This window comes from Cryptomeria japonica, chromosome 7 (assembly GCF_030272615.1).
Source record: "Cryptomeria japonica chromosome 7, Sugi_1.0, whole genome shotgun sequence".
NCBI classification, from domain to species: domain Eukaryota; kingdom Viridiplantae; phylum Streptophyta; class Pinopsida; order Cupressales; family Cupressaceae; genus Cryptomeria; species Cryptomeria japonica.
In genome coordinates, this window is record NC_081411.1 from 518,675,738 (window position 1) to 518,701,563 (window position 25,826).

Sequence of the window (25,826 nt, forward strand, 5' to 3'; positions counted from 1 at the left end):
GGTTTGTTTTCAGTTTTGTTGAAGTGGTGATTTGATTGTTTCTTGAGTGGGGCCATGTCTTGTTTGTTTTTGTGTGGTTATTTCTAGTTTTTTGGGGCCACGTGTTTATTTTACTCCCATCTTTGCAAGTTTGACTTTGGCATGTGATCCCATGTATTGTGTATTTTTATGAGGACTTGGTTTTATGCTTTAACTCTTGGTTTTAAAATGGTTTGTTCATAAAAAAAGGTTAATTTGAAGGGATATTAGTGTAAACTTAAATTTTAAGCTTAAGTTGGGTAGTTCAATTCAACCCTGATTTTTGAACCTAAGGTTTAGATCAGTTTAGTAGCTATGCACATGGTTAGTTTAGTAGGTGTGCACACGGCAAGTCTCTATTTAATAATTCATTTTGCAATTCGTATGGATATTGAACGTGGCAAGTCACTTTGCAACTTTTATGTTCACATTGTTTTAATAATCACTCATCTTCCTTAAAACTGTTATGAGCAGAGGGCAAGATATGGACACTCCAATGAGCTTTGTAGAGAATGGAAAGGCTTGAATCATGATCTTCTTAAATTATTTTAGGAGGTTATTATTAGCATAATAGAATTGTTATCCCTATAATTGCATCATCATCTTCTTTTTCAATCTGAGTTATTTTTTGAGAGGTAGTCAGACATGGGTGTTCTTGGCAAGAATTGGCATGTTTGAGGTGTAATTTTCAACACTCTTCGATGGTGAATATATGCCTGACATTTGATAACTTGAAAGGAAGAATTCGCATTTGGATCACTCTTGAAAATAATGAAACTATGTGATATTGGGGTTGCACTAAGCACAATGGGTACGTCAAAATCTACAATTTGTAACTATTCTTTTGGTATAATTTTTTCAGTTATTAATTTCAATGTTGAATTTGATTCTTGAACAGGCTCTAACAACACAATTTTTTGGTATCTATGAATATTTTATTTTTGTTATTACTAGAAGCCTTGGATCCTTAGAAACAAGGTTGTTCTAGGGAAAAGTATATGTTTTCCGTTTCATTAGCCTGTCTTGGGAACAAATTAGCTCTGTTACCTCCCAATAGATATAATTAAATTACAACAATCTTACATTATCATATCATTATATATTTGACATTGAAAGCATGTTTCTAAATTGATTTTATGTTGTGAGTTATTAAAATGTTTTTCTATATTAATCAATAGGTTGGTAGCCACTATCACTTTATCGAGGTGAATCCATTCTTGTGTCTTGATCGAGAAAAGGCTTATGGGATGCGTCTTAACATACCTGCTGGCACAGCTGTGAGGTTTGAGGTAACATGTTTACATTTTAATGTTTTTTCTTTGTCATCCTTCATTGCAACCTATATAGAGTTGTACAAAATGAGAAAAAAATGAAGAAATATTCTAATTATCCAAAACCAATAGTGAATAATCATTTCTGTGACATCTCTGATTTGATTTTATGGTTTATAGCATAGTTGAACTACTTGCCAAAAGCAAAAACTCGCCAAGGCCCCAAAAAAAAAACTCAGCGAAAACTCAGCAACTTAAAAAATTGCTTAAATTTAATTAGAAATACATTTTTTTTTGCAAAATTCAATGAGGAGATGCATCCAATGAGTCAATAAATGAGTACACAAATGAAACAAGCTGAGTCTAGATATATTTGATTGATTTAAATGCAAATTGGGTACAAAATGGCATCCTCTTGCGGAATGCCAATGGCTGATAGACTGAAACAAAATGAAATGGCAAATTGTTCTTGTAAAACTAAAAGTAAATACTACATCAAAACATTTTACATCTTCCTCTTCCCAGCTCTAGTGAAAACCGGGGGAGAGATAGAACTAGAGGGTCTAGTCCTAGGAGTTCGATGTGGCTTCTCCACCTTGCCAAAATTAGGTTGAGGGTAGCACCACTCGTGGGGGTCTGAGGGTGAGATAGAGAGGGGTAGAGAGATAGGTCTAGATCTTGGGGGAGAGAGGAGAGAGTGAGATAGAGAGTGGTAGAGAGAGGGGATAAGGGAAGAGTGATAGGAAGATAGATAGGTCTAAAATTCGGGGCAGATAAAGTGAGTGAGATAGAGAGAACGAGAGAATGCTGATAGGAGCCTAGTGATTACTGAAATTTTACTGTCTGAAAATTTAAAAGATCTTCTAAAACCTAGAATTTGCATTATAACTCGTAGAGATCTGAAACCACTCTCAAACATCCTGCCAATTATCGTCTTTTTCCTTTATTATAATTAAATATTATATTTCATGTATATATTCTAATGAAGAGAATGAGATTGACTTGAAAAAAGAAAATTACATAATTTTTTGACATGTTTGGGCCTCTTTTTTTAATGCAGCGAAGTTTTTGCTGAAAACTGTAATGTCCCCTTTCGGGTTTTACCTTGATTTAGTCCTGAAACAACAATTCTAACTCAAAGTAAGAATTATAATACATTAATAAATATAATCTTATCAAAACTGAATATATTTAATTATAACTTTTAACTCAAAAATCTTAAGAATAGTACGGAACATAGAACTTATCTTTCTTTATTGTAATAACCATAATAACCTCTTTCCAAGGTCTAACGCTCCTTATATGTCTTTATGCAAAGTATATAATGATATCACTTATAGTGATATGTCTGAGAGTATACGCTGTTCTGATATCTTCTTTATAATATATGTGAATTATACCTCTGCTTAACGATCTGATCTGACATCAAATTACTGTTGTTTCAGACAGTTGGCTTAATGCTTATGCGATGTTGGATTGTTGTTTCAGATTCGTCCTTATTACTTCTGCGGTATTGCTGTTTTGTTTAATCAATCTCCTAAGATCGTGCAACCACAACTATAAAATCTATGGCCCAAACTGAATGCCTTGTATATTCCAAATATCCCCGCACCCCTTTCTAATTCCAATTGCTATTCTATATATCTCTTTTCAAAGAGGCTTCTTCCGAAAAGTCATGTCTTTCTATTTGGCCATATCTCTTCACAATTTAAATCGCTCTACTCTTAATGAATCACACCTCTTGGTCGATCACACTTCTTGCTTTTGCTTATGTTAACCAATGCTTCTCCTCATTGTATTAAATCACACCGTAACTAATGCATTATGGTCTAATGTTATTAATTTATTTATAATAAATACGATCTCCTTTCTGTGAACCAAATAGGGATAAAAGTTATAAACAAACCATCTTCCATCTTTGCTACATAGCTTCCTTGTCTCTTTTATACATGTATGCATAGGCAGACAAATCTGCATGGTCTGCCACACTGTGTTTATTGAATGATTATAGTAATTAATAATGATTACAAATTAATATTTTATTTAATAATTTATTATTTTATAGATAAATGGTTACTCGTTATTTAATAATATATTGCTGATAGAAATAAATGGATGATTAATCAATCAGTACTAAATAAGTGTATTGATATTTAATTTAATTTAATTTTATGTCTATTCATTTGTATTTTAATTTTATTATAATTATTTATTATTAAATTATATTTCAAAGTGGGGACATCACATTCTCCCTCACTCAAGCGTGCTTGTCCTCAAGCACTGATCATGGAGTGCTCAAAACGATTCTCAATATGAAAATGGTTTTGGAAATACACATGGAATAAACATGTTGAGAGTACATCAGATATGAAACAGACATAGAGAATACACATAAAACATGGAGCATACACGCGGAATTGCATATTGTTAGGTCCTTGACACTCACTAAGAGTATCCTCTACATTCACTAAGAATGTCCTTAGCACTCACTAAGAATGCACCTGGCATTCACTAAGAATGCCCCTAGCACTCACTAAGAATGCTCCTGGCACAAGCTAAGAGTTCCCCCAAACATTCACTAAGAATGCTGCTGGCACTTGCTAAAAGTGCCCCCAAACATTCACTGAGAATGTTCCTAGCACTCACTAAGAATGCCCCTGACATTCACTAAGAATGCCTTGATTTCTTACTGGATGTTTCTCCATCACAGCCTTCTTCTATCATATGTATTTGTCCTCTTTTGCATTGATGGTTATAGCTCCATGGTTCTTTACATTTGAAACATAGACTCGTCTTCTTTAATCCAAGCTGGCAGCCTTTTTCCCCAAGAGGGCAGGAACATGCTCTGATACCACTTGTAATGTTCCCTTTCGGGTTTTACCTTGATTTAGTCCTGAAACAACAATTCTAACTCAAAGTAAGAATTATAACACATTAATAAATATAATCTTATCAAAACTGAATATATTTTATTATAACTTTAACTCAAAAATCTTAAGAATAGTACGGAAGATAGAACTTATCTTTCTTTATTGTAATAACCATAATAACCTCTTTCCAAGGTTTAACACTCCTTATATGTCTTTATGCAAAGTATATAATGATATCACTTATAGTGACATGTCTGAGAGTATACGCTGTTCTGATATCTTCTTTATAATATATGTGAATTATACTTCTGCTTAACGATCTGATCTGACATCAAATTATTGTTGTTTCAGACAGTTGGCTTAATGCTTATGCGATGTTGGATTGTTGTTTCAGATTCGTCCTTATTACTTCTGCGGTATTGCTGTTTTGTTTAATCAATCTCCTAAGATCGTGCAACCACAACTATAAAATCTATGGCCCAAACTGAATGCCTTGTATATTCCAAATATCCCAGCGCCCCTTTCTAATTCCAATTGCTATTCTATATATCTCTTTTCAAAGAGGCTTCTTCCGAAAAGTCATGTCTTTCTATTTGACCATATCTCTTCACAATTTAAATCGCTCTACTCTTAATGAATCACACCTCTTGGTCGATCACACTTCTTGCTTTTGCTTATGTTAACCAATGCTTCTCCTCATTGTATTATATCACACCGTAACTAATGCATTATGGTCTAATGTTATTAATTTATTTATAATAAATACGATCTCCTTTCTGTGAACCAAATAGGGATAAAAGTTATAAACAAACCATCTTCCATCTTTGCTACGTAGCTTCCTTGTCTCTTTTATACATGTACTCTGCGAGTATTCTATCTATGATTTACTCTCTTTTGGAGAGGAGTTTTTTTCCCAAGTGTTTTTCTCCTTTTCTCTGTTTGTGAGAGTTGCATTTGCTTTGCATTGGTTTGTAGTAGTTCTCGGAACTTGTTCAATTTAAGAAGTTGCTCCCTTTAGCAAGCTAGAGATTTTTATCCATATAAATATAGGACTTTATTATGTTCAATTGTGATAGAATATTCTGCTACTGCCTATCTCTCAACCTTATCACACCTTAGATCCCCTTAATATTCTTGATCTTTGTTTGAATAGACCTTCCTGTTTCATATAAGTGCACATTGTTTTGATTAGGATATGATGGGTCTTTAATTGATTAAATTTTATTCGACAAGTCATTGATAGTAAAGGTATTTAAATTACTTCTCAATTTTGACCCTTGCATATTTTGCTTATCTTTGTCTTGATACAAGGAAAAAATATGTTTTGACCTTGACCTATGTTTTCAATTTTATTTCAAGGTCAAGGTTCTTTTCAAGCACTTTGAAAGACTTTTTCTATTTATTTGTTTGTCTAGCTATTTCTCCCAACAACAATTGTAATGTAATCATTCTCGTGTTCAAAATGATCATCCAATATTCTCAATGCTGTGGTTGCAAGCAATTTTGGTCTAAGCTACCAAATTGGAGTCAGGTGCAGGTAGGGGTATGCCAGCATGGTACCTTGGTATGATAAATTTTTATTTAAGGATTGGGCATGTTCTGGGTATGTCTGTAGTTCTCTTCATTTTTGCCTCCCATATTAGCATTGTTTGGATTAATACCATTGTTGGCACCAATATTAATGCCTATTTGTCAAGCCACTAATTTAGTTAAAAGTTCTGACCGCTGATTTTGTTGTTGTGCTCTTTGTTCTGCAACTTGTTGCTCTCTAACTAAGGCATCCAATAAATTCAGAAATCTCTCTTCTTTTGGATCTCTTGCATTCGTGTCACCCATATTCTCTATGTTTTGTCTCTCTACGGCCCTTTGTTCTTTTCCAGCCAAATTTGGAGTAGACCTGTTTCTGCGATAATGTAGTGGAAAAGGTGATTGTTCCCAACGTGACATATGATTGCTCTGTCATATTGTACCTGGCATATCACTGCTTTGTCATATTGTACCTGACATATCACTGCTCTGTTATATTTTTCTCTTTCAAGAAGTCACAAATCAGCTCCACTTTGTAAGAATTGCCTCTACCGACTTTGTGAAATAATCTGTTGTTGTAAGGTTGTAAATATGGCTTTTCCTTGAATTCGGGTTGAGAGAGCCAATGAAATCCAACAGCCATTTTGAAAAGGGAGCCTCAATGAACATGGGTTTGAGTTGAATAGCTGTGAACTTGAGCTTGCAAATAAATTGATGACATGCTTGACAATTTTGAGCCCATTCACAAGCATTGCAAAACATGGTTGGCTGGTAGTATTGAACTCTCAATTTTTTAATGCCATCATTCCTGAAGAAAAAAGGCCACCACATGCCTTGTCATGAAATCTTTTCAACAGCTTGGGGTGTTGATCTTTGTTTACACACTGTAAGAATGTGTCATCCAAACCTTGTTTGTAGAGAGTGTCCTTCCAAATCAGAAACTTGAGTGGCTTCAATCTTGTTTGTATTGGGTGACCTTCCAAATCACAAACTTGAGTACTTTCTCTGGACCCAAGTGAATGCCAAAGCAGGAGATGTAGATTGATATAAAGGGATCTCAGGCTATGGAACCTTGAATTTGACTGCTATTAATTGAGGCTTTTGGTAGAGCCGCAGAAGAGTCATTTCCTCTTCCCTGGTCAGTTCTTCCATGGGTATGTTGTGGGAAAATATATCTCAGAAACTTTTATGTGTGCCAAATCAAGTAATTAAAATCCTATTTCTGAAGGAAATAGAAGCAAATAGGACTTTTACTGTGTTATGGATATTGCAAGCATACTGATTATTAATTTCCAGAATATTTTCAAGAAAAAGATAATGGGTCTTGAAACAAGCATTTATTCCTAAAAGACATAACCAAGCTAATGCATCAGAAAAAACTATTCTGTTTTCACAGGATATAATGAGGAATTTGCTAGCAAATTTAATAGATTTTTTTTGTTTTAGACAGCCATGATCTTTGCAAAATACTTTGAATCCAGATTTTATCATATTGTGGGACCTTTGCAAGGAATTTCTGTTATGATTCATACACATTCAGGTTAACAACATTCTATCTAGAAAATACCATGCAAGTCAGTTCATATTCTGATTCTCTAGATTACAAATAGCAAGATACTGCATATCATATTTCCATGTCTTTCTGATGGCTAGATTTTGGTATTCAAGGTTTTAAATGCATTTCTAATATCTCAGGCTGGCGAAGAAATTCCAGTAACACTTGTTAGTATTGGAGGGAATCGGAACATACAAGGTGGAAATGGAATTGCAAGTGGTCCAGTAGATTATGCACGGCTTCCACAGATTATGTTAACTGCCCATGCTCAAGGTTTTCTCCATAAGAGAGAAACAAATGCCATGTACATAAAATGCTTAAAATATTTTGATTTCATTTTTTATCATATTCATTGGATTGGTTTCCTTCACTTTTAGCACAAATTAGGAGCATATATTTTAATTTAAACAGCATCTTGTAGTTTAGCAAGCTGATCTTGAAAATTATGTCTTGCAGAGAAGGTATCACTGGGGAAAATAATGAAGTTACGTGTAAGATCACTAAGGAGAAGTATAGTAATTTATATGGGCCAACTAAAGGTGATAAGATTAAGCTTGGGGATACAGATTTGTATGCAGAAGTTGAGCATGATTTCACAGTGTATGGAGATGAGTGTGTATTTGGTGGTGGTAAAGTAATACGGGAAGGCATGGGTCAGGCGTCTGGATATCCATCTGCTTCTTGTCTGGATGTTGTAATTACAAATGCATTAATCATAGATTATACAGGGATTTATAAAGCAGACATCGGCATTAAAGGTACTACTATTGTAGGAATTGGGAAGGCAGGAAATCCTGATGTCATGGATGGAGTCTCTGAGGGAATGATTATTGGTGTAAGATTTCTATCGACAATGAATCTCGTTCAACTTGTAGCTTTGTGTTTTCTTTCAGTTATCCAGGAAGCTTCTTTTATTTTCTTAAATTTCTTTTTCGGCAGGTTAATACAGAAGTCATTGCATGTGAGGGAAAGATAATCACCGCTGGAGCAATAGATTGCCATATTCATTTTATCTGTCCACAGTTAGCAGATGAAGCGATTGCAAGTGGTGAGAGAATTATTGTAATTTTTTTTGCATGCGGCCAATTAAGTGTTTTGATTATATAACATCTCAAGAAATGAGGGATGCACAACTAAACACACCATAAATTAAGGCATATTTTATGGGATATATTGCAACTAGACCCATGTTCCATGTGGTTAGCATAATCAAAAGTTGTTTTATTTGCTATTATTTGTAAGACCATTTGTTGTTCCCTTTGTGAAGTCAGGTTTAAGTTAAAAGGAGTCAAAATTGGTCATACTATTAATGATGACACAATAAAATGGAGTAGGAGTAAATGGGACAGCTGATACAAGAATCTTCTTACAAACAAAAAGAAAGAGATCAGCATACCCAAACCTTAGGTACTTGTGTGAACTTTTGGTTCAAGAACATGTTAGAGAAGGATCAAGCAGAAATCAAGTACCCATAGACTCCATCTAGGTAACTTGGTAGTAACCAAAGAAGAAAATAGGTTGTTAGATAACTTCCCTAAGCTCCTAGCAAGACATTATCTAATTTTACATGGCCTTTGTGCTGAACGAGATTGTGAAGTACACAACTAACAAATACTATAATGGTATAAACATAGGTGTCATCATGAGGAAGAGGAAAGAAGTGAATATTGACATTGTGCTCCACAAATTTAATGCTGTGAAGCCCAAATAAGAGCAGGGAGAGGCCTCAAGGTGGTAAGAAGGGCAGCTTAGGAAATCAGATGGTGTCTTATATTGATGGAACTAGAAGAATTCTGGAGACTATGAGAGGTTATTGAACAATATTCATCAGTCCATTTTTGGAGCCGAAGTAAAAGTTGGAGCCATAGTAGAAGTATAAATTAGAGTTGCATTTGTGGATGAAGAAATCTATTCATCGGACAAACTTTGAAGAATTAACCACAACTGACCAAATAAGAATGGGTTGAGGTTAAAAGTGATGAAATTATGAAAAATGGCATGCACCATGGAGGTTCCTATGTCCTCAAAGGCTTTACACTGGGTTTGATTGTGAGGGTTTTACACTTTAATTCTGCCTTGTATTGTGATAGTGAATGCACCTAGGGTGCTGCACTTTGACCCCAATTTGGTTTTGAAAAAGGAAAATATACAAATCTGTCTTGGGCTTCCCTAGATAGAAAAGCTACATATTTTCCTTTATTTGGCTTGAAATAGCAAACAGGATATTTTTTCTTTGTTTTTATGAATACTTCAATATTTTTTCAACTTATTTGTTCTCTAAATTAATTCTGTATGCTTCTCATGGATTATTCAAGTTTCTATTATGTTAATGTTTTAATTCACACCTTTAGTGCGACACAAAATGTAATGTGTATGGTAGAACCATTCTTCAAATTAAAAGGGGGAGTTCCTTGTACCATAAACTAACCTAATCCAACCAATATATACTTGCTACTTACAATTTGTATAGGTATGTTTTCCAAGATAGTTCCAGTATAGAAAACAAAATGAAAGCCTATCTTTTTGGTTCTCAAGCTAGGGCAAAAGGCAATTCAACACTTTGGCTCAAAGCAATGACTAAAAGTAAACTCTAGGACAACTAACATGCTTACAAGGTAGAAATTGAGCAATGTAAGTACACATAAAATTAAGATTGGTTTAAACAAGACAAAATAATCGGTAAATTAGAAGAGGGGAATGCCATATAAAGATACAAGTCCCACTTCACTATGTTCAATACAAAGTCTATTATTATCAGTAAAAACACTTCAATTCACTCCATCTACACATACATTAGATGATATGAGCTATATCTAGCAATTGTACTCGAAATTACAATGACCAACCTAATGACTGCTTAAATACAAAGCATCTAATAATTGTTAAGTGATATTCAATTCATAAAAAACATAGTAAAAATTAAGGATCCATAAGACTCCAACAACAATTTGAGTAGGGAAATAGGCATACTAAAATCTATTGAATGAATATTGGATTCCTAAACTAAGTGCCAAAAGTACTAATTTGTAATATTTACAAAGCTACGTGTGAAAAATGAATCAAAAAGTTAACACTTCTACCCTAGAATAGTCCGCTTGCATGCAAAGCAAGCTTATTACACAATCTTGTCCACTAATACTAATTCTAGCTTTGGCAATCTTTAGATAGATCCATGATAAGTATAACTACAAGCTAAGAATAGGTCTTCTAGAAGGTCATCTAAAAATATACTATTTATAAATAGATGCTAAATTGCTATGCTAAATTTCTCAGGATATGCTCAGGTCATTGAAAATAATGATGGCTAAAAATAGCATTGGCTATAAATAGATTAATCATTACATTAAAAATAGACTTTTGGATCTTGAAACTCTGACAATTGTATTGCATTGAAATTGAAACTCTTTATTATGTTGAGATCTTTGAACCAAATCCTAGCTCATATATGCGATTTAGGATATGTACACAAGATTTTAGATTCCCTAAATTGGAGTGAGAGTAGAAGATGTAATAACCAAACTCGATGATCCAGCCTTAGCACTGCCTTAACAATCTTCAATTTAAATCTTCCTTGATTGAAGTCTTAGAGAAAGTACGTCTTGCAACATGCAACTCAAAGTTGCCAAGGATTGCTTTCACAAACCCTAGCCCCACCAAGTCATGTTAGTTAGGAGTTGAACCTAAATGTTCATTTGAAATTTGTTCTCGAGTGTAGGAGTATCTCAATTTCATGGGCTTCTGTCTGTGTGTCTTGGCTATGCAAAACAAATAGTAGGCACCTACTGTAACAAAACTCCTTAACAAAACTCCTTGCCATAGAATTTTGTAGGCCTTAAAGAAACACATCAGGACACAAACCAAAAGCTTTTGAAACACCATAAAAATGAGAGAGCACATGCATCTTCAGAAGAGCCAAACCAACTTTAAACAAGCTGCATGATCACGCCACTGATAACAAACTATTCTCTCATTCAAAATCATGAACTGATTTTTTTTTCACATGCTTTAAGCATGTAGAGGGCCACTAACCCTAGCAATAAAACAAACTTTCAAATTAGGGGATTGTGAAAGCTAAAAATTGCTCTAAGCTTGACCAAGATGCTGAATGGTTACTATAGGGAGCCATCATAGGATCTTACTCCACCTTGTAATTAGCCAGCAGATATACTGCTTAGTTCACTTTCTGATGCCAATGTGAAAATTCAATACCTTTAAAAGGTTTACAAAGGACAAGAGCTTCCTTAAAATACCTTCTAATTTTTCAATTTGGACATGAAACTTTGCGAATCCCATTAATCACTACTAAGGAGTTGTCTTTTATCACTGATCACTGAACCCTCAATGAAGAACCAAGTACTATCCCAACGATTACCCCTTCCCATTCAGTTTCATATTTGTATGATGTCCGAAGAAGAGAGATCGACCTTGAATAAATCCTCCATGCTTAGAGCAAAGAATCTCACCAGTCCCTGTTCCAGCTGGGTTTCCTATTGATGCACTGTCAAAATTCAGTCTGCTGAAACCTGCATGAGGTTTAAGTCAGACTGCTTTGTCCTTTTGTACCTGGTTACCTCTTACTCCACTAACATTGAAGATATGTTTTCTTTCTAACTGATGGTCTCTTACCCCTTTAATGGGGGGTTTCTGGCTTGATTTTTGGCTTGTATCTAATTATTGATTAAAACTTAGCTTACACTTTTGTTTGTAGCACAAAACTGGAATACTTTTCTTTGATCTCCTTGACAGCTGGTTAACTTGTAAATAACCTGAGCCAAACAAGCAGCACCCTCCAAATGTGATTTATTCTTACAAATCATCTAAAGAAGATGTTTAAATTTCTGAAACACCCGCAAAATGTTATTTAAAGTGTAATTTTTGATCACTGCTATTATAATCTGGTTTTAATATCTGGAAAAGTTTTGTTAAAGATGATGCCCACTATAGTTCTATGTTGAAATTACTGAAAACAGAGACATCTCAGTATTTGGCTCCAATTCTTTCTCCAGAATCTTCATTTATGGCTGAAAATTTCTTCTTCCAATGAAAAAGCACTATCAGCAGCAGGCAAGGATGTCAAACAACAGTAAACATCAAAACATTTGTTCTTCCTTAAATATGTTGAGTTTTATCGTTCAACCCCACCATAGTGTAAATTTTAGTTAGTTCAGGTAAGATCATTTGTCAAAATTTGTGAGCTTGTGGTGAGACTGATGGTTTGAAATGAGTGAATTCTAGATATGGAAAGTTTTGGGTCCTTGGATCGAATGAGTTCATTTGTGACTCATGAGTGATCATGATTTATGTGACTTAAGATGATGGTCATGATGAGAGATATATCTTTGATAACTCCTTACTCAAGATGACTTAGGGATGACCCTAAGGGATCCTTCTTTCTATAATTTGTAGGAAATGGGCTAACATATCTCCTACCCCTGCGACATTTTTATTACTGATGAAATCTCGATATCGTGGCATTTAAGCATAACATATAAGGCTTTTTGTATAATTGATTCTTGGGATGGACCTAATAGAAGATATTAAAAATGTATAGGCTTCTTGATCATATAGATATTCTCATAGGAATGAGAAGCCGCTAGATTCTGACTCCATTATTCAGTTCCTCTGGATGTATGACTATGGTTTGCTCCACTTAATCCCCACCTTGGCTGAGCATATTAGCTTCAACTCTGGTAGTTATATAAATTGAACAAAACTGCAATGGTTCATTAGCAACTTGTGTGATCAGGAATGATTAGTTTAAGGTCTTATATATCATTGAATATTCCACCAAATTGGTTATTGACCTTATTGATCATAATTTGCAGTTTTCAGGCCATGTTAGCTACTTTTTCTTTTTGATCTCAACAGTTTTGTTAAGGCAACCATGTTGTAATTGTCTTTGAATGAATACGAAAATTGCTAATATTCTTATATCAGTGTATTCCTCTGCTTTGAAAATTTTTATAGGAAATTGATTCTCAAATGAAATATGGTTTGATTTTTCCTTTTCCATGATGGCTAACCATATTCCTCTCGAGTGCAGATTATGTTTCATGTTATGTAACTTCTTTGAAGTTGACACAAGCAATGAAGATCCTTGATTATTATGGACTCCATTTTTAAGTGTGCCCCATGGTCAATATAACCAAATAATCAGAATATTTGCAGGTGTTACAACCTTAGTTGGTGGGGGAACTGGGCCAGCAACTGGTACTTTGGCAACAACTTGCACACCTGCACCTATTCAAATGCGGTTTATGTTATGTGCAACTGATGATCTGCCCCTTAACTTTGGCTTCACCGGGAAGGTAAAATCATAGACGTTTCTTTCTTGAATTTTAGAGTATATATAAGTTTGGTTTAAACTTCCTGTGAAAGTTTCTATACTCTATCCAATGATGCTCTTGGATGTCTACTTTTCGTCACTGAAGCCTTTGTCTTGATGCAAAGGTTCCTTGTTTTGATACATATTAACCTCTTTGTTGAAATAAGGTTTGAAACTTAGTCTTTGTGTGAGTGTTTAACAGCAGAGAAGTGCAACATCCCCAATGGGGTCAATTTTGAGGTAGTTACTAGCATGAATTTCATGCTTCCATAATTCAATATGCTTGGCTGGCTTAAAATTTATTCGGGGCACAATTGAGAGTATTAGTTTGACATTAATCTATTGGTTGCATTGAACAATCAGTTATTCCAACCTTCAACATGCATATTTTGTGATTTAAACACACGTACAATGTCTAGCTTCTAAGTCATGTGATTTATGTTTATTTGCCACATCTAGGTCTACAATCACACCCAAGCTTGTTTATGCTAACATGGATTGTGTGGTCATGCAAAATGAGTTTGGATGTCAACTTGAAATGTTCTATTGTACCTGTAGCCTGTTCATGCCATCCTAAATGCCTAGGTTTTGTGATAAGAATGTTTCAATTGTCCCTAACAACTTGGATCACATGATTCACCCATTTGTGCTGTCCAATGTGCCTTTTCGTGTGCTTATTATGTTTATGTTGTCCATAACCCTTTATCCCCTTGAAATACCTATTTGATGAAGGCTTTCATTGCCTTGCTTTTCAATAGACTACTACTTTCTGGTTCTACTACTGGTGAATGAGAAAAGGAGGACAAACTAGGCAATACAAATACATAAACATTACTATTATTGAAGACAAAACAAGTTAGTCTACTTTCGCGCAATATCTTGTTGATCCTATTTGATTTTGACATATTCCTTTTTGAAGTTTTTGCAGGGGTATAATATCTATAAAGGAGGACCTTTCTCTTGAAGGAAGCCTATGATATATAAGAAGTCCAAGGAGGAGGGTGTTGACAAGACAAAATAGGCTATAGTTGAAGTGTGATATGGAAGGTGAGAGCTTCCACCATACTCACAAAGTTTGACACGAGTGAATGAAGATGAATAGCAACCTCACACTCATTTAGAGATAATGCAAAGTGTTAGTCCTAGGATGATGGAGATGAATCTAGGGATAGAAAGGACATTACATGTCTACCGCATGGGAGATGGGTAAAACCTATGTTCAAAGTGTTAGTATTCTTATCTTTTGTGACTAAATTGAAATATTTACTTGGACATATAGGACTTGAAAGGTGTTCTACTGAAGTGATGTGAACATAAGATTCCTATAATGCTAAGAGGAAACTTGTACGACAAAAACCCTATTAAATGAACCTTAAAAACATAGCAAAGGCCCAAGAGGAAGTTAATAAGATGCTTGAAACCAGATAATATTATACATCAGTGACATGCCAATAGGCCAAAATTGCTTTGAGTTTAAAGACATGTTCTTTTAGGGTTTCATGTGCAAAGTTGTTAGATCACATTGAGTATAGGAATGGGTTGAAGACAAATATAAATAAAAGGCACAATTAAAAGGATAGAATCTCCACAAGAGGTGAGTGATTTGTTTATCACTGGGCAAATGAGTGCATTCTTTTTCGAGTGAACAAGACAACATTTTTGGAAATGATTTAGCATCTTCACATTGCTAGTGGCCTCAAACTCTTCAATTGTTGGTTCCGTTTGGATTGCTAGGCATATTTGGGGGGGTCTGTGAACCTATGATAACCATTTGTAGAGAATTTGTGAGCAAGTTTAATCACTAAGAAGACATTAAGTGTTCACTTGGGAGTTGGTAGTAGGTTTACACCTTGGATGTGGAGTTCTAGGCTACAACGACTTCAACACAACGCTTATAAGGATATACACTATAATGGCCCCTTTCTAAGCATCATTTATTTCTAGAAGTTAGCCTATGACTTTGGTCCCTGTAGGCTAACATGGTGATTAGGGGACCCTTCTGAGGGTGGTCTATGGCTCTTCAGTTGACCTTTTGGTTCTTATCTCAGTGTCCTAGTTTATTTGTGGTATGACTTCTTGAGATCATTCAAGGGCCTTTGATACACACTATTTTTAGTAAGTCACTTGGATGTTTGATTCATACTTACTATTTATAGTAAGTCATAGGATGATTAGTGGGTATCATGGCTGTGTCTAGGAAGTTGGCAGGATTAATCTCATGAATTGTTATTGGCATCTACTGAAGTTTAATGATTTAATTAAATTAATTTAAGTCTTATCAAGCATTTACTTTAATATTATTAATTATATTAAATGACTCTATGAGAAGGGGTTATAAGGGGTTGAAAGAGTTAAATATATTAATCTCATAAAGTGATTAATTAAAATCCATAAAGGGAGTGCCGATATAGGGAGATATAAGGTGAATATAAAAATTAATTCATAAAGTGACTTTATGCTAATATAAATTATATAAGGGGTCACTTTATTATTATTCCCAATTGCAAGTAAATATGAAAATTAAAAGAGGGGGAAAATTAAATGGTTTTTCAGAAAGCTTCCTTGGAGAATTATAAAAGAGCTCATTTGGATATACTTGGCTTGTTTTATTTCTCTCTGAGAAGTTTGAGAGCTTTGGCTTTCATTTATAGGAAATCCGAGGACGAAAACCCTTTGAGTTTCTTGGTGGTTTGGATGGAAACCCAAATCCATCTGTGGTGTGGATTTATCTAGAATTCACCTTTGCGCTTCATTATCAGATTGTTGGAGGCTTCAATTGGAAATCTCTCAAGTTTTTTTGAAATTTGTTAAGTTTTGAAGATTTGACATGCTACAATGCTAGGTCAATTTCAGTTGGTTTTCTAGGGTTTTGGATGAAGTGGAAGACATATTGCTTCAGATTTAGAAGTTTTTTTGCCATATTTTCATAATAGCTTGGACAGTTAGGGTTTGGAGGTGAATGCCATGTTTTGGAAGGGTTTTATGTGATTGTTGGCATCTGTCATCGTTCAGATTTGTGTTTTAGACCTGACAAAATTTATATCAGACTTCAGTTCAGAAGGGTTTGGATTTGTTTGAGCAATGACTTGATATGATATCATTGTTAAGCTGTGCAAAGGGTTTGAGTGCTTACCTTGGAGACCTAGCTAGCGCTAACCTTTGGAGGTGATTTAAGGAGCTATCTCAGACATTTAGGACAGCCTCATCCTTGTTTCAGGTCTGCCATTGAAATCAGATTTATAATTAGATTTGTAGTTAGCCATCCATACCTTGTTGGTTGGCGTTTTTTTGCATCATAATACTGAAGGCAACAATCGGGTATGTCATTGTATTGAAACTCATTGAATTCAATAAGAAAATCTTGCTCTTCAGAACCATATCAGACTTCTGTTTTTAATTCCAGTCCATATAATTGTTGATATTTCTTATGTTAAATGTTTTTATAATTGATTCATATCATGGCAAAAACATCTACACATTGAAAAATCGTGAAGACCAAACTGAAGCACTCAAAAACAATCTCAGAAGATTCAGACCAGCAATCAAAAAAAACATGGCAGATTAAGGGCGGGATATTTCAGACACACCACTCTAAGTTAGAATGCAGTTCTTCATGTGCTGATATCTCATTGAAAGAATGATTTATGTCAATATGTAAAGGTCAAGAATTGTGTTAGTGCTCATTTCTATGTATGTTACTAGCAATTTATTGTGCAGTGAATGTTTTCAAAATTCTAATCACGGTCAATATATCAATGTTATCTTTGTATTTGCCAAGGTGTTATGTATTTCTGTTTCTAAATATTGAATTATGAAAGCATCAAATCCAAACTGTAATACAAACAAGTTAACCTAGTTCAACAAAAATAAAAACAAATTGATTTATTAGCAACTAGAGAGTGTGGGAAATTTAAAAAAAGTTAGGGGTGAACGCTTCATTCAAGCTCAGTTTAAACTCGAGAGTGTTCCTAGACGCTTGTGTAAATAAAAGATAATTAGAAATGGTGCTAACTAAACCTAGATTGTTGATACAGCTCCGAAGATTTGTCATTGAGCATGAGAGCAACTAGTTACTCTACTACATCTATATAGCCAATTAAACACTGTTGCAATAAGTGCAAGGTGAACCAAGATACATGATTCACAGAATTTTATATGTGCAATTCCTTATAAATATTGTGAAATCATGATCTGCATAAACTAATGAAAGTTAAAAGGAAATGTTTCTTGATTTGTTTGTTTAATGAGTGATTGAGTTGAATTATTGTTAGACCGATGCCTATTAATGGGTTACAGAGTCAAATTAATAGGGAGGAGATGCAATGAAAGGTAAAATATCAGATTGTGATCTAGACATTAAGATGTATGAAATTTTCAGTGTTGAGAACTAAACATACTTAGTTATCCATAATTAAACTACACAAGTTCATATGCAAATGCTGAATGATCAGTACAATTAGTGTCATTTTATTAAAATGTTGCCACATTGTTCAACAAGACTTACATTTGCAGCACCATGTTGAAAATGTTAGCTAAGTTCGGATATCTGATTATCGAATTTTTGATGTTGTCAAATGACAATCAAAAGTTATATGTATTATCTCAATCAATGCTCAATTTATTTGTTATTGGGCTGGACCCAAATGTAACGTGGGGAAACAATTAACTATGATTTGAGCTAGGCTTAAATGTAACGTGAAAGGCTATTGGGCTGGACCCAAATACCTAACGTGAGAAGAATGTATGATTAATTAAATAATGTTGCAAGCCGACTTAAGGATGTCTACCGCCAAAAGGATGATATATAATCAACTTCAAGATGAAGTCATTCAAACAATCATACTTACTAGCAATGCAATCTGCTGTTTAGCGAATTCTTCACTTGTGCAAACTCAGTCAAGGACATTGTTATGCAAAGTTGTCAAGATCTTCTGTGATTCTGCTCCAGCATATTGTAGTCATCTTCTGCTGATCTGCTCTTTTGGTCATCTACTGATGATTAGGGCTGCATCCTTTATCATCTTGCCAACTTGCTGTTTGGACAGCAATCAGAGATAAGTCTGCTATGTTGTAATTGCCTATCATTGAGATAATACATATCATAATTTAAGGCTGGGTTTTTCACCTCCAAGAGGGAGGTTTTCCCAGGGTATTGGTGTCTTGTGTCTTGTGTTTTGTTACTATTACTGTTTATTTACAGTCTGATTATAGTCAATTGGTTTGTTTAACATCTGAGTACTTAAAATTAACACACCAAACATGCTGAAGATAATCTCCGATTCTCTATAATATTGAGAAATAACCTAAACCTGTACTCATTGACTATGGAGACATTATGTCTGCAACACATAGCCATGGTTCCTTAAAGTATTTTAGCAACATTCACTGCCCTTCTATATCTGACTTTCAGTGATTGGAATTTTGGAATGTGTTGACACCTCTTTTGTACTAAAAGTAATCAATGACTCAACCAGAAAAAGTTAGATTACCAAAATATACTAGTGGGTCAAAAACCTAATCTGTGGCACTGTAGTAGTGCCAGATCTGCGGTTGGGAATGAATCCCACTTAAAATGGGTGGCCCAGATTGAAAGTAGCATTTTCAATGGGCACTCTAGATTTAAAGTAGAATTTGCAATTACTACTAGGATGAGCATTGAATTCGGGTGGCTGAGCAACCATCTACATGAACAACAGTAGCTGAGAGTTGATTTGGCCTTTAAGGCAAATAGGGGGGGATAACATGTACAATGTTGTTTCACTTGGCAATGAAAACTATTTTGAAAATAATTATTTAAAGTAATATTGGTGCTTTGGAAAGTTTCTTTATCACAAGCTTTTACCCACTTTCTTCGTTCCTTAGAGGGCTTATTGGCACTACAGGTTGAGTTTAAAACCTTGATGAATACTACAGATCCTCTCCTGGCCTTTTTTCTTCACATCAGCATCTTCTTAAACCTTGTTGGATGCTCACAAGGTAGTGAGAACCTAGTTGAGAGCTAATAGAGGTTTCAAAACCTCTTTGATTCATTGACACACAAATAGACTTGGTCGCTTTCATTTTCATTTCTCTTCTCTGTTTGATGGAAAAGAAGTTGGCCACAAAACGTGATATCAAAAACCACAAGCAGTTTGGAAATTACCTCAAAACTCTACCAAACCAATGTGCACACCATCTCCTGTTTGCCTCTCAAAAAGTTTCAAAATATTGTTGGCTTCAACAAGGTTATGGAAACCTTGTCAACAACCAACAGAGGTTCCAAAATTACATCGAAATGCTAACAATTTTATTTAGAACACCATCCTTTGAGCCACTCAACTTACCTTTTTTGAAAAATTACAAAAAGTTTGTAGGCAACTGAAAAGGTTGTTCAACCTTGTCAAGGGTCGACATCGATTCTCAAGCCAACAAAAATCACTGACGAACACTTGAAAATGTGCTTCCTTCAAAATTGGTAATGTAACGAGGAACTTGTTGGGCATGAACAAGGTTAGGAGAACCTCGTCGACTCCGGACACCCATTCAAAAACCTTAGAAGTGACAAAATACTCAACACTTTACCCCTTTCAAAATGAAGAATGGAGTTAGAAAATGATGTCGGGTTTTAACAAAACCTTGTTAGCACTTGACAGAGGTTTCGAAAAATCTAGAAATGTTGAAAGACAAAGAAGTAAGGAAAACTTCATTGGACTTTGCCAAGGGCATGAATACTTTGTCGGCTCTTGTTAGAGGTTTTGAAACTTTAACAAAACACCAACAACTTCAAGATGCCAACATTTGAGCCAATAAAAGTTCTGAACAAAGGGAAAACAGTTGACAAACAAAGGAAAACCCCTCTCAAACACTTAGGTGAAGAAATGATGGGGCAAACAACTTGCAAAGACTACAAATAATGGCGTTACACTGATTTTTTGCCTTATAATCTGTCAATACTCTCTTTTTCACTCCATCTCATCTATTTTTGGGTCTCTTTTCTTCTCTTATACACTCTGAATTATTTTTTGCTGGGCTGTGTTGACGTGGCTAAAATCGTATCACGTCTCTATCCGGCCAACGCAGAATAGAATGTTCTCGATGAATATCCTATCCTCTCTTGTATAATGAAATCCCTAATGCTGTTTTAGTTGATCAATGGGGACAACCTCAAGGTTCCAAATGTCTGTTCTTGACTGTGGGATAGCTCAACGGTTGATGTGTTGTGCTGGGAGCACAAGGGGCCTTACGTTTGCAACAAGCTGGTCTACTGTGATTTTCAGATTGTGAAATAAAAGAAAAGGAGAAGGATTTAGGAGACCTAAAATTAACTAGACTAGTGTGTGAGTAGACGGATCCAACATAACCAATCCTTGCTTGGCTCGAATAACTCATAACCTCACAAGAACGGTGCAATCTTCAAGGGAGACTTAGAAGATTTTCAGACTGCAGGTGCATGCCTAAACACCCAATTCTGGCACAACTCAAATAGACACCTGCAATTGAACTAAACACAATTTTAAAGGCTCAGGCTAACCATACAGAGGTATACACAATCAACATATCCCCAATGGTATGAACCCGAATCCATCAAATACCTACACACTAGAAATAATCTATCTAAACCTGCTGAAAGAAACCATGCAAACATAATAAAACAAAGATAACAAACACCATATTTCAATGTTCATATATTTGCTTCAGTTGCCATTACAACAATTTCTGCAGTATTTCTACTCTATTCCTAACTACTAAAATCTAGCTAGAATCTAACAATTTAACTGTCTAAATCTAAAAATCTAACTAGAATCTAACAATCTAACTGTCTACAAGAGAAAGGCCTCTGCCTTTTATAGAATTTACAATTTGAATCGAGGGTCAGGTTTGACTGCATCCAACAGTTGCAATCTGCCTTCTAGAACTTGGCAGCTTTAACCCATGCCCATTTAATCCTCAGTTATCCCCGCAACCACTTTCTCAACTGTCGACCACTATTTGACATCAATTTAGGTCAATATGGTAGTTGGGAATAACTGACTTGTGTCCTTTTGTTTTGAATTCATTAGACGGGGCCCACAAGTAGTCCTTTACATTTAAACAACTCAGTTTTTAAAAAAACTGATTTTCTGGAATTTCTTCCAGCAGTGTGTTTTTGAGAATGCACATTTTGAGTGCTCCTGCGTGTTCTTTGTCTTCGGTCTCGAGGATGGATTTCAACCTGTTGTCCAATGGTGGCGCGCTTCTCTGTACTTGGTTTTGATCCTTTGCAATGCGCTCTTCATTAGCAGCGCTTGGATTTGTCATCTTGCTCTTTGCATTTTCGCTTCTTGGCATTGATCGCGATCATGCTTCGATTCGCACTTCAGGTTTTCGCCACCTTAGCCTCTTCCCGATGTTATCCTGCAAACAATGAATTCGACTTTTAATAATCAGTTTGAAAATTTAAATAAATTAATTTAACAAATATCAAATTTTACGCGATGTCGGGCTTTGGCCTGACAAAGAACGAAGACAAAAGATGTTTGTACTTAAAATTTCCCCTTACGAAATTAGGGTTTTAAGATTGAGATGCAACTTTTGGACTTTGGTCAGGACTTTCAGCTTACAAGCTGATATTGCACGTTTTTGGTCTCCTAAAGCTATTTCGGGTTATGAGATAGTATTGGGCGACCTTTATTGCTTCCCATTCTCGGCTTGGAGAGCAATTTCGAGAGCCCTTTGAACTTGTCTTTCTCCTAGCGCAACTTTCCTTCCTTTAGCCGATTTCGGTATTTTTTGTTAAATTTCGGCTTCCTGATTGATTTTGTGAGGCGTTGTCATTTGGTGCGATTAGTTGTTTTCGGCTTAGAAGCCGAGTTTGTGAGCTCTTAAAGATTTCTCCAATTTTGCGTGAATTTGAACTTCATCATTTTTCGGCCTAATTGGTTAAAATGTGCGAGTTTAGTTCTTTTCGTCCATTTTTGGCTAATTGGCACAATTTTGGAGTTTAGGGCTTTTTGACCTAAAACATTGCTTTACGCGATTCTGAAGTTTAATGAGATTTTCAGGCAAATGAGCCCTTCTGATGATTTTGAATCCTTATCATTTTCAGCCAAATGGGTCCTTTTGCGCGATTTTGGACTAAAATTTGCCCCTCTCATATCAAATGCGCGATCTTTCTCTGGAAAAATACTCGGGCTACTTTAAAGAAATGTGAGGACAACGTGCCAAATTCGGGCATTTGGAGTGAAATATACGATTCTTGCTTAGAAGAAATCGGGCCTAAGAGTGGAAATGCATGATTTGTGTGCCATTGCCTTTCGGCCATTTAGGCCCAAATGCACGATTGGATTCCTTGAATTATTTTCGGGCTATTTAGATAAAAATGTGCGATTTGGATTCTTAGTTCAGCCCTCTGGCGAGTTTTGCGTGATTTTGTTGAAGGCATCTTTGACTTGGTCGAATTTCTTACCTAACTTCATTTTCGGCCTTTGAAGCGATTCTGGGTGCTGATATTGCGTGATTTTGAAGCTTGCTTTCCATTTTCGGGTCAATGAGGTAGTTTGAAGATTTTACACTCATATGATGATATTGTTTTCGGGCCTTAAGGAGATTTTGCGAACTTGAACTTTCTCGCCCATGAGGCCCTTTTGGGCGATTTGGTATGAATGCCTCCATCTACTAGGTAAAATTTCGGGTTTCTAAGTCACAATGAATCGGGTGACTTCAATTCTGACTTTACGAAATTCATATTTCGCCCTTCATTGATGATTTTCGGGTTTCTTGATGAGAATGGGCGACTACGTCAAAACGCGGGTTTTGCAGAGGATATGGAAGGCGAACTTCGGGCTACATGAAGAAAATGCAAGATTTTCTGCATTGTTTTCATCGAATGAAACTTCGGGGTTTTTTTTTTGTCAGGCATTTGAGGGTTCACGCGAAGTTCAGGATTTGGTTTGAATGCCCAACCTCGGGAATGAATTTTGGGCAGATTAGTTGCTTTGCGCGATTTGAAGTTTGCGAATTTTGGTCTGAGAAGGGTATTTTGGGCCGAAATGTGTGATTTCATCTATCTTGCCATGAGACAAGAGATGCCGAATATCCATTTTGCAACACCCTTCTCAGGCGAGTTTGGCTTCGAAGACATTGTCCTAGCTTCACCTTTCTTGAGCAAACTAAGGGCGAAAACAAAGGGGGTCCCCGTCAAGGATGGGTGTGTGTGTGCGACACGCACAACAGGCTGTATGAAATTTATTTCATATCTAATCTTGTAGGCTGACAATATCTTGGCTTTGATACCACTATAATGTCCCTAAATTATAATTTTTTCTATTTTTCTTTTATTTTTTGTGTTTTCTGAAATTTTTGAGAAAAATGAACAATTGAAAACAACAAACTAAAGGAATATAGCACTGGAAAACTTATTTCATATCCTCAGTTGCAAGAACTGACAATATGTAAACCTTGTGACTACAATTTAGTCAAATCCGAGTATTACACTTGAAAAATGAGGGCCAAAAATTGTACGACAGCAATAAATTTCATTACCCAAACCCCAGATCTGATTTTTAATAAATGGCACCAGTACAGTGCTGATAAAATGATGTTGAAACAATATTTCTGAGTTTATTTAATGGTCAAATTCTCATACATGTATAATTAAACGCACAATGATCTGATCTAAATTATTGCAGCCAAAATGAACTTGGACAGCTGCTTTACTATTTGATATTTAGCTGGGAATGACTTTGGCAAGGCTGGGCATTGACTTTGGCAGCTGGAAATGGTTGTACATAGTGCTGCACCAATGTTTAGATGCTTCCCTAATGTAGATCTGCCCTAGTAGGATGCTGATAATGTTGTAAAAATGCTGATCCCTCCCCTAGATTGCCAAAATGATGTTCCTTAATGTAGATCTGTCCGACAGTCATTGATATAGATGTTAACATGCAGATCATTAGCTGAAAATGTGGAAATAATGTCGAAATGCTGATTGCTCCTCTTCACAAAACTTGCCAAAACTGTTGCTAAATGTTGGTTGCTCTTGTCCAAAACTGATTCATTCCTCTAAAAACGGTAGGGTAGCTTCTAAATTATGCCAAAAATTTCCCCAAACAACAAGAATCCCTGGAAATCTGCAAGTAAATATGATGTCCTTTCCAAGTGTTCTGTTGAGGATGAGTGATTGCGATCTATTATTTGTGTGTCAATATCTGCCATACCAAAAAAGTATGATGAAATTCTCCAAATCAGTAAACCATGCAACTCTTGTGTGGAATTGCCAATGATAGAGAATGATGGTTTTTGTCCTCACCTCAAAAAATGAAAATCCAAGAGGGTTTTCATCCTCAAAGATTTTAGAAAACGGCCAAGAGTTTTTGTCCTTGGATGAGTAGAATGAACATGATGCTCAATCTGGAAAGTGAATGAAATGCCAAAGTGAATGCTATACACCAAATAAAGCTAGGTGCCTTCTTTTTAAACCTTTCCAAGTAGGGCTCATGATTAGTAATTTCACTTAAAAGTATTTACAAATACTATTTTTTTGATATTCGAATGTTTTAGACCACTTTTAAATTTTTAATTGAATAAAATAATATTATGATAGGTCACCCCTTAAATATAAAATTGTTTCCCTTGCTTCTCACATTAATTTTAAAGGTCTTCTCCCTGGTGCTATTTCCAAAGAGGGGAAATGACAATCTCCCATGGTGAGTTTAATACTATGACATTTCCCTAAACAATCAACTCTACCTCTATCTCTAGTATTGATAAAAATATATGGAATCTGGTAAATGAAGCAATTAAATTGTGTCACCAACTTATTGTTTACGAAGTTGTGTATTTCTTGAGTCAATCACCTTTTATTTTTCTAGGAAACGCACTATTTCCTATGTTCATGGGAAGCTAATCATTGAAAGATGAAAGTGCATGACAAGAGATGGCTGGGGATCTTATGACTCCTCTAACTCATCAACACCTCCTAATGCCTCTTCTTCTTCATTGTTGTCTTATTTGTAGAACAACTTCTTTTCAACACATTTGTGCCATTGAATGTATTTGTTATCATAGTTAAAATGTAAACCTTTTACCCCTTTTCATCAATTTGTAAACAAAATGTGCAAATATGACTTCTAATGGAATTACTTGCACAAGAGAAGAATATATTAAGAAAGTAGATGCAAATACATAATAATAATAAGTAACTTCAAGGGGGCAACCTCCAAACATTTTACAATATAAGTGAAAATTCTAATAACATGCTTAACAACTACTCATTACCTGTTATAATAGGCATCATTAGCCAA

At 35.3% G+C, this 25,826-nt stretch overlaps 1 protein-coding gene across 2 annotated transcripts in view; it reads left to right on the forward strand.

Moving 5' to 3' along the window:
• LOC131061660 (urease) overlaps positions 1 to 25,826 on the forward strand; it is a 190,177-nt gene that overhangs the window by 94,109 nt on the left and 70,242 nt on the right. For both annotated transcript variants that reach the window (XM_057995465.2, XM_057995467.2), the window contains 5 exons: positions 1,197 to 1,307; positions 7,382 to 7,545; positions 7,698 to 8,076; positions 8,181 to 8,289; positions 13,410 to 13,549. In XM_057995465.2, coding sequence (XP_057851448.2) covers positions 1,197 to 1,307; positions 7,382 to 7,545; positions 7,698 to 8,076; positions 8,181 to 8,289; positions 13,410 to 13,549 — 903 coding nt within the window. The remainder of the gene's footprint in view (positions 1 to 1,196; positions 1,308 to 7,381; positions 7,546 to 7,697; positions 8,077 to 8,180; positions 8,290 to 13,409; positions 13,550 to 25,826) is intronic.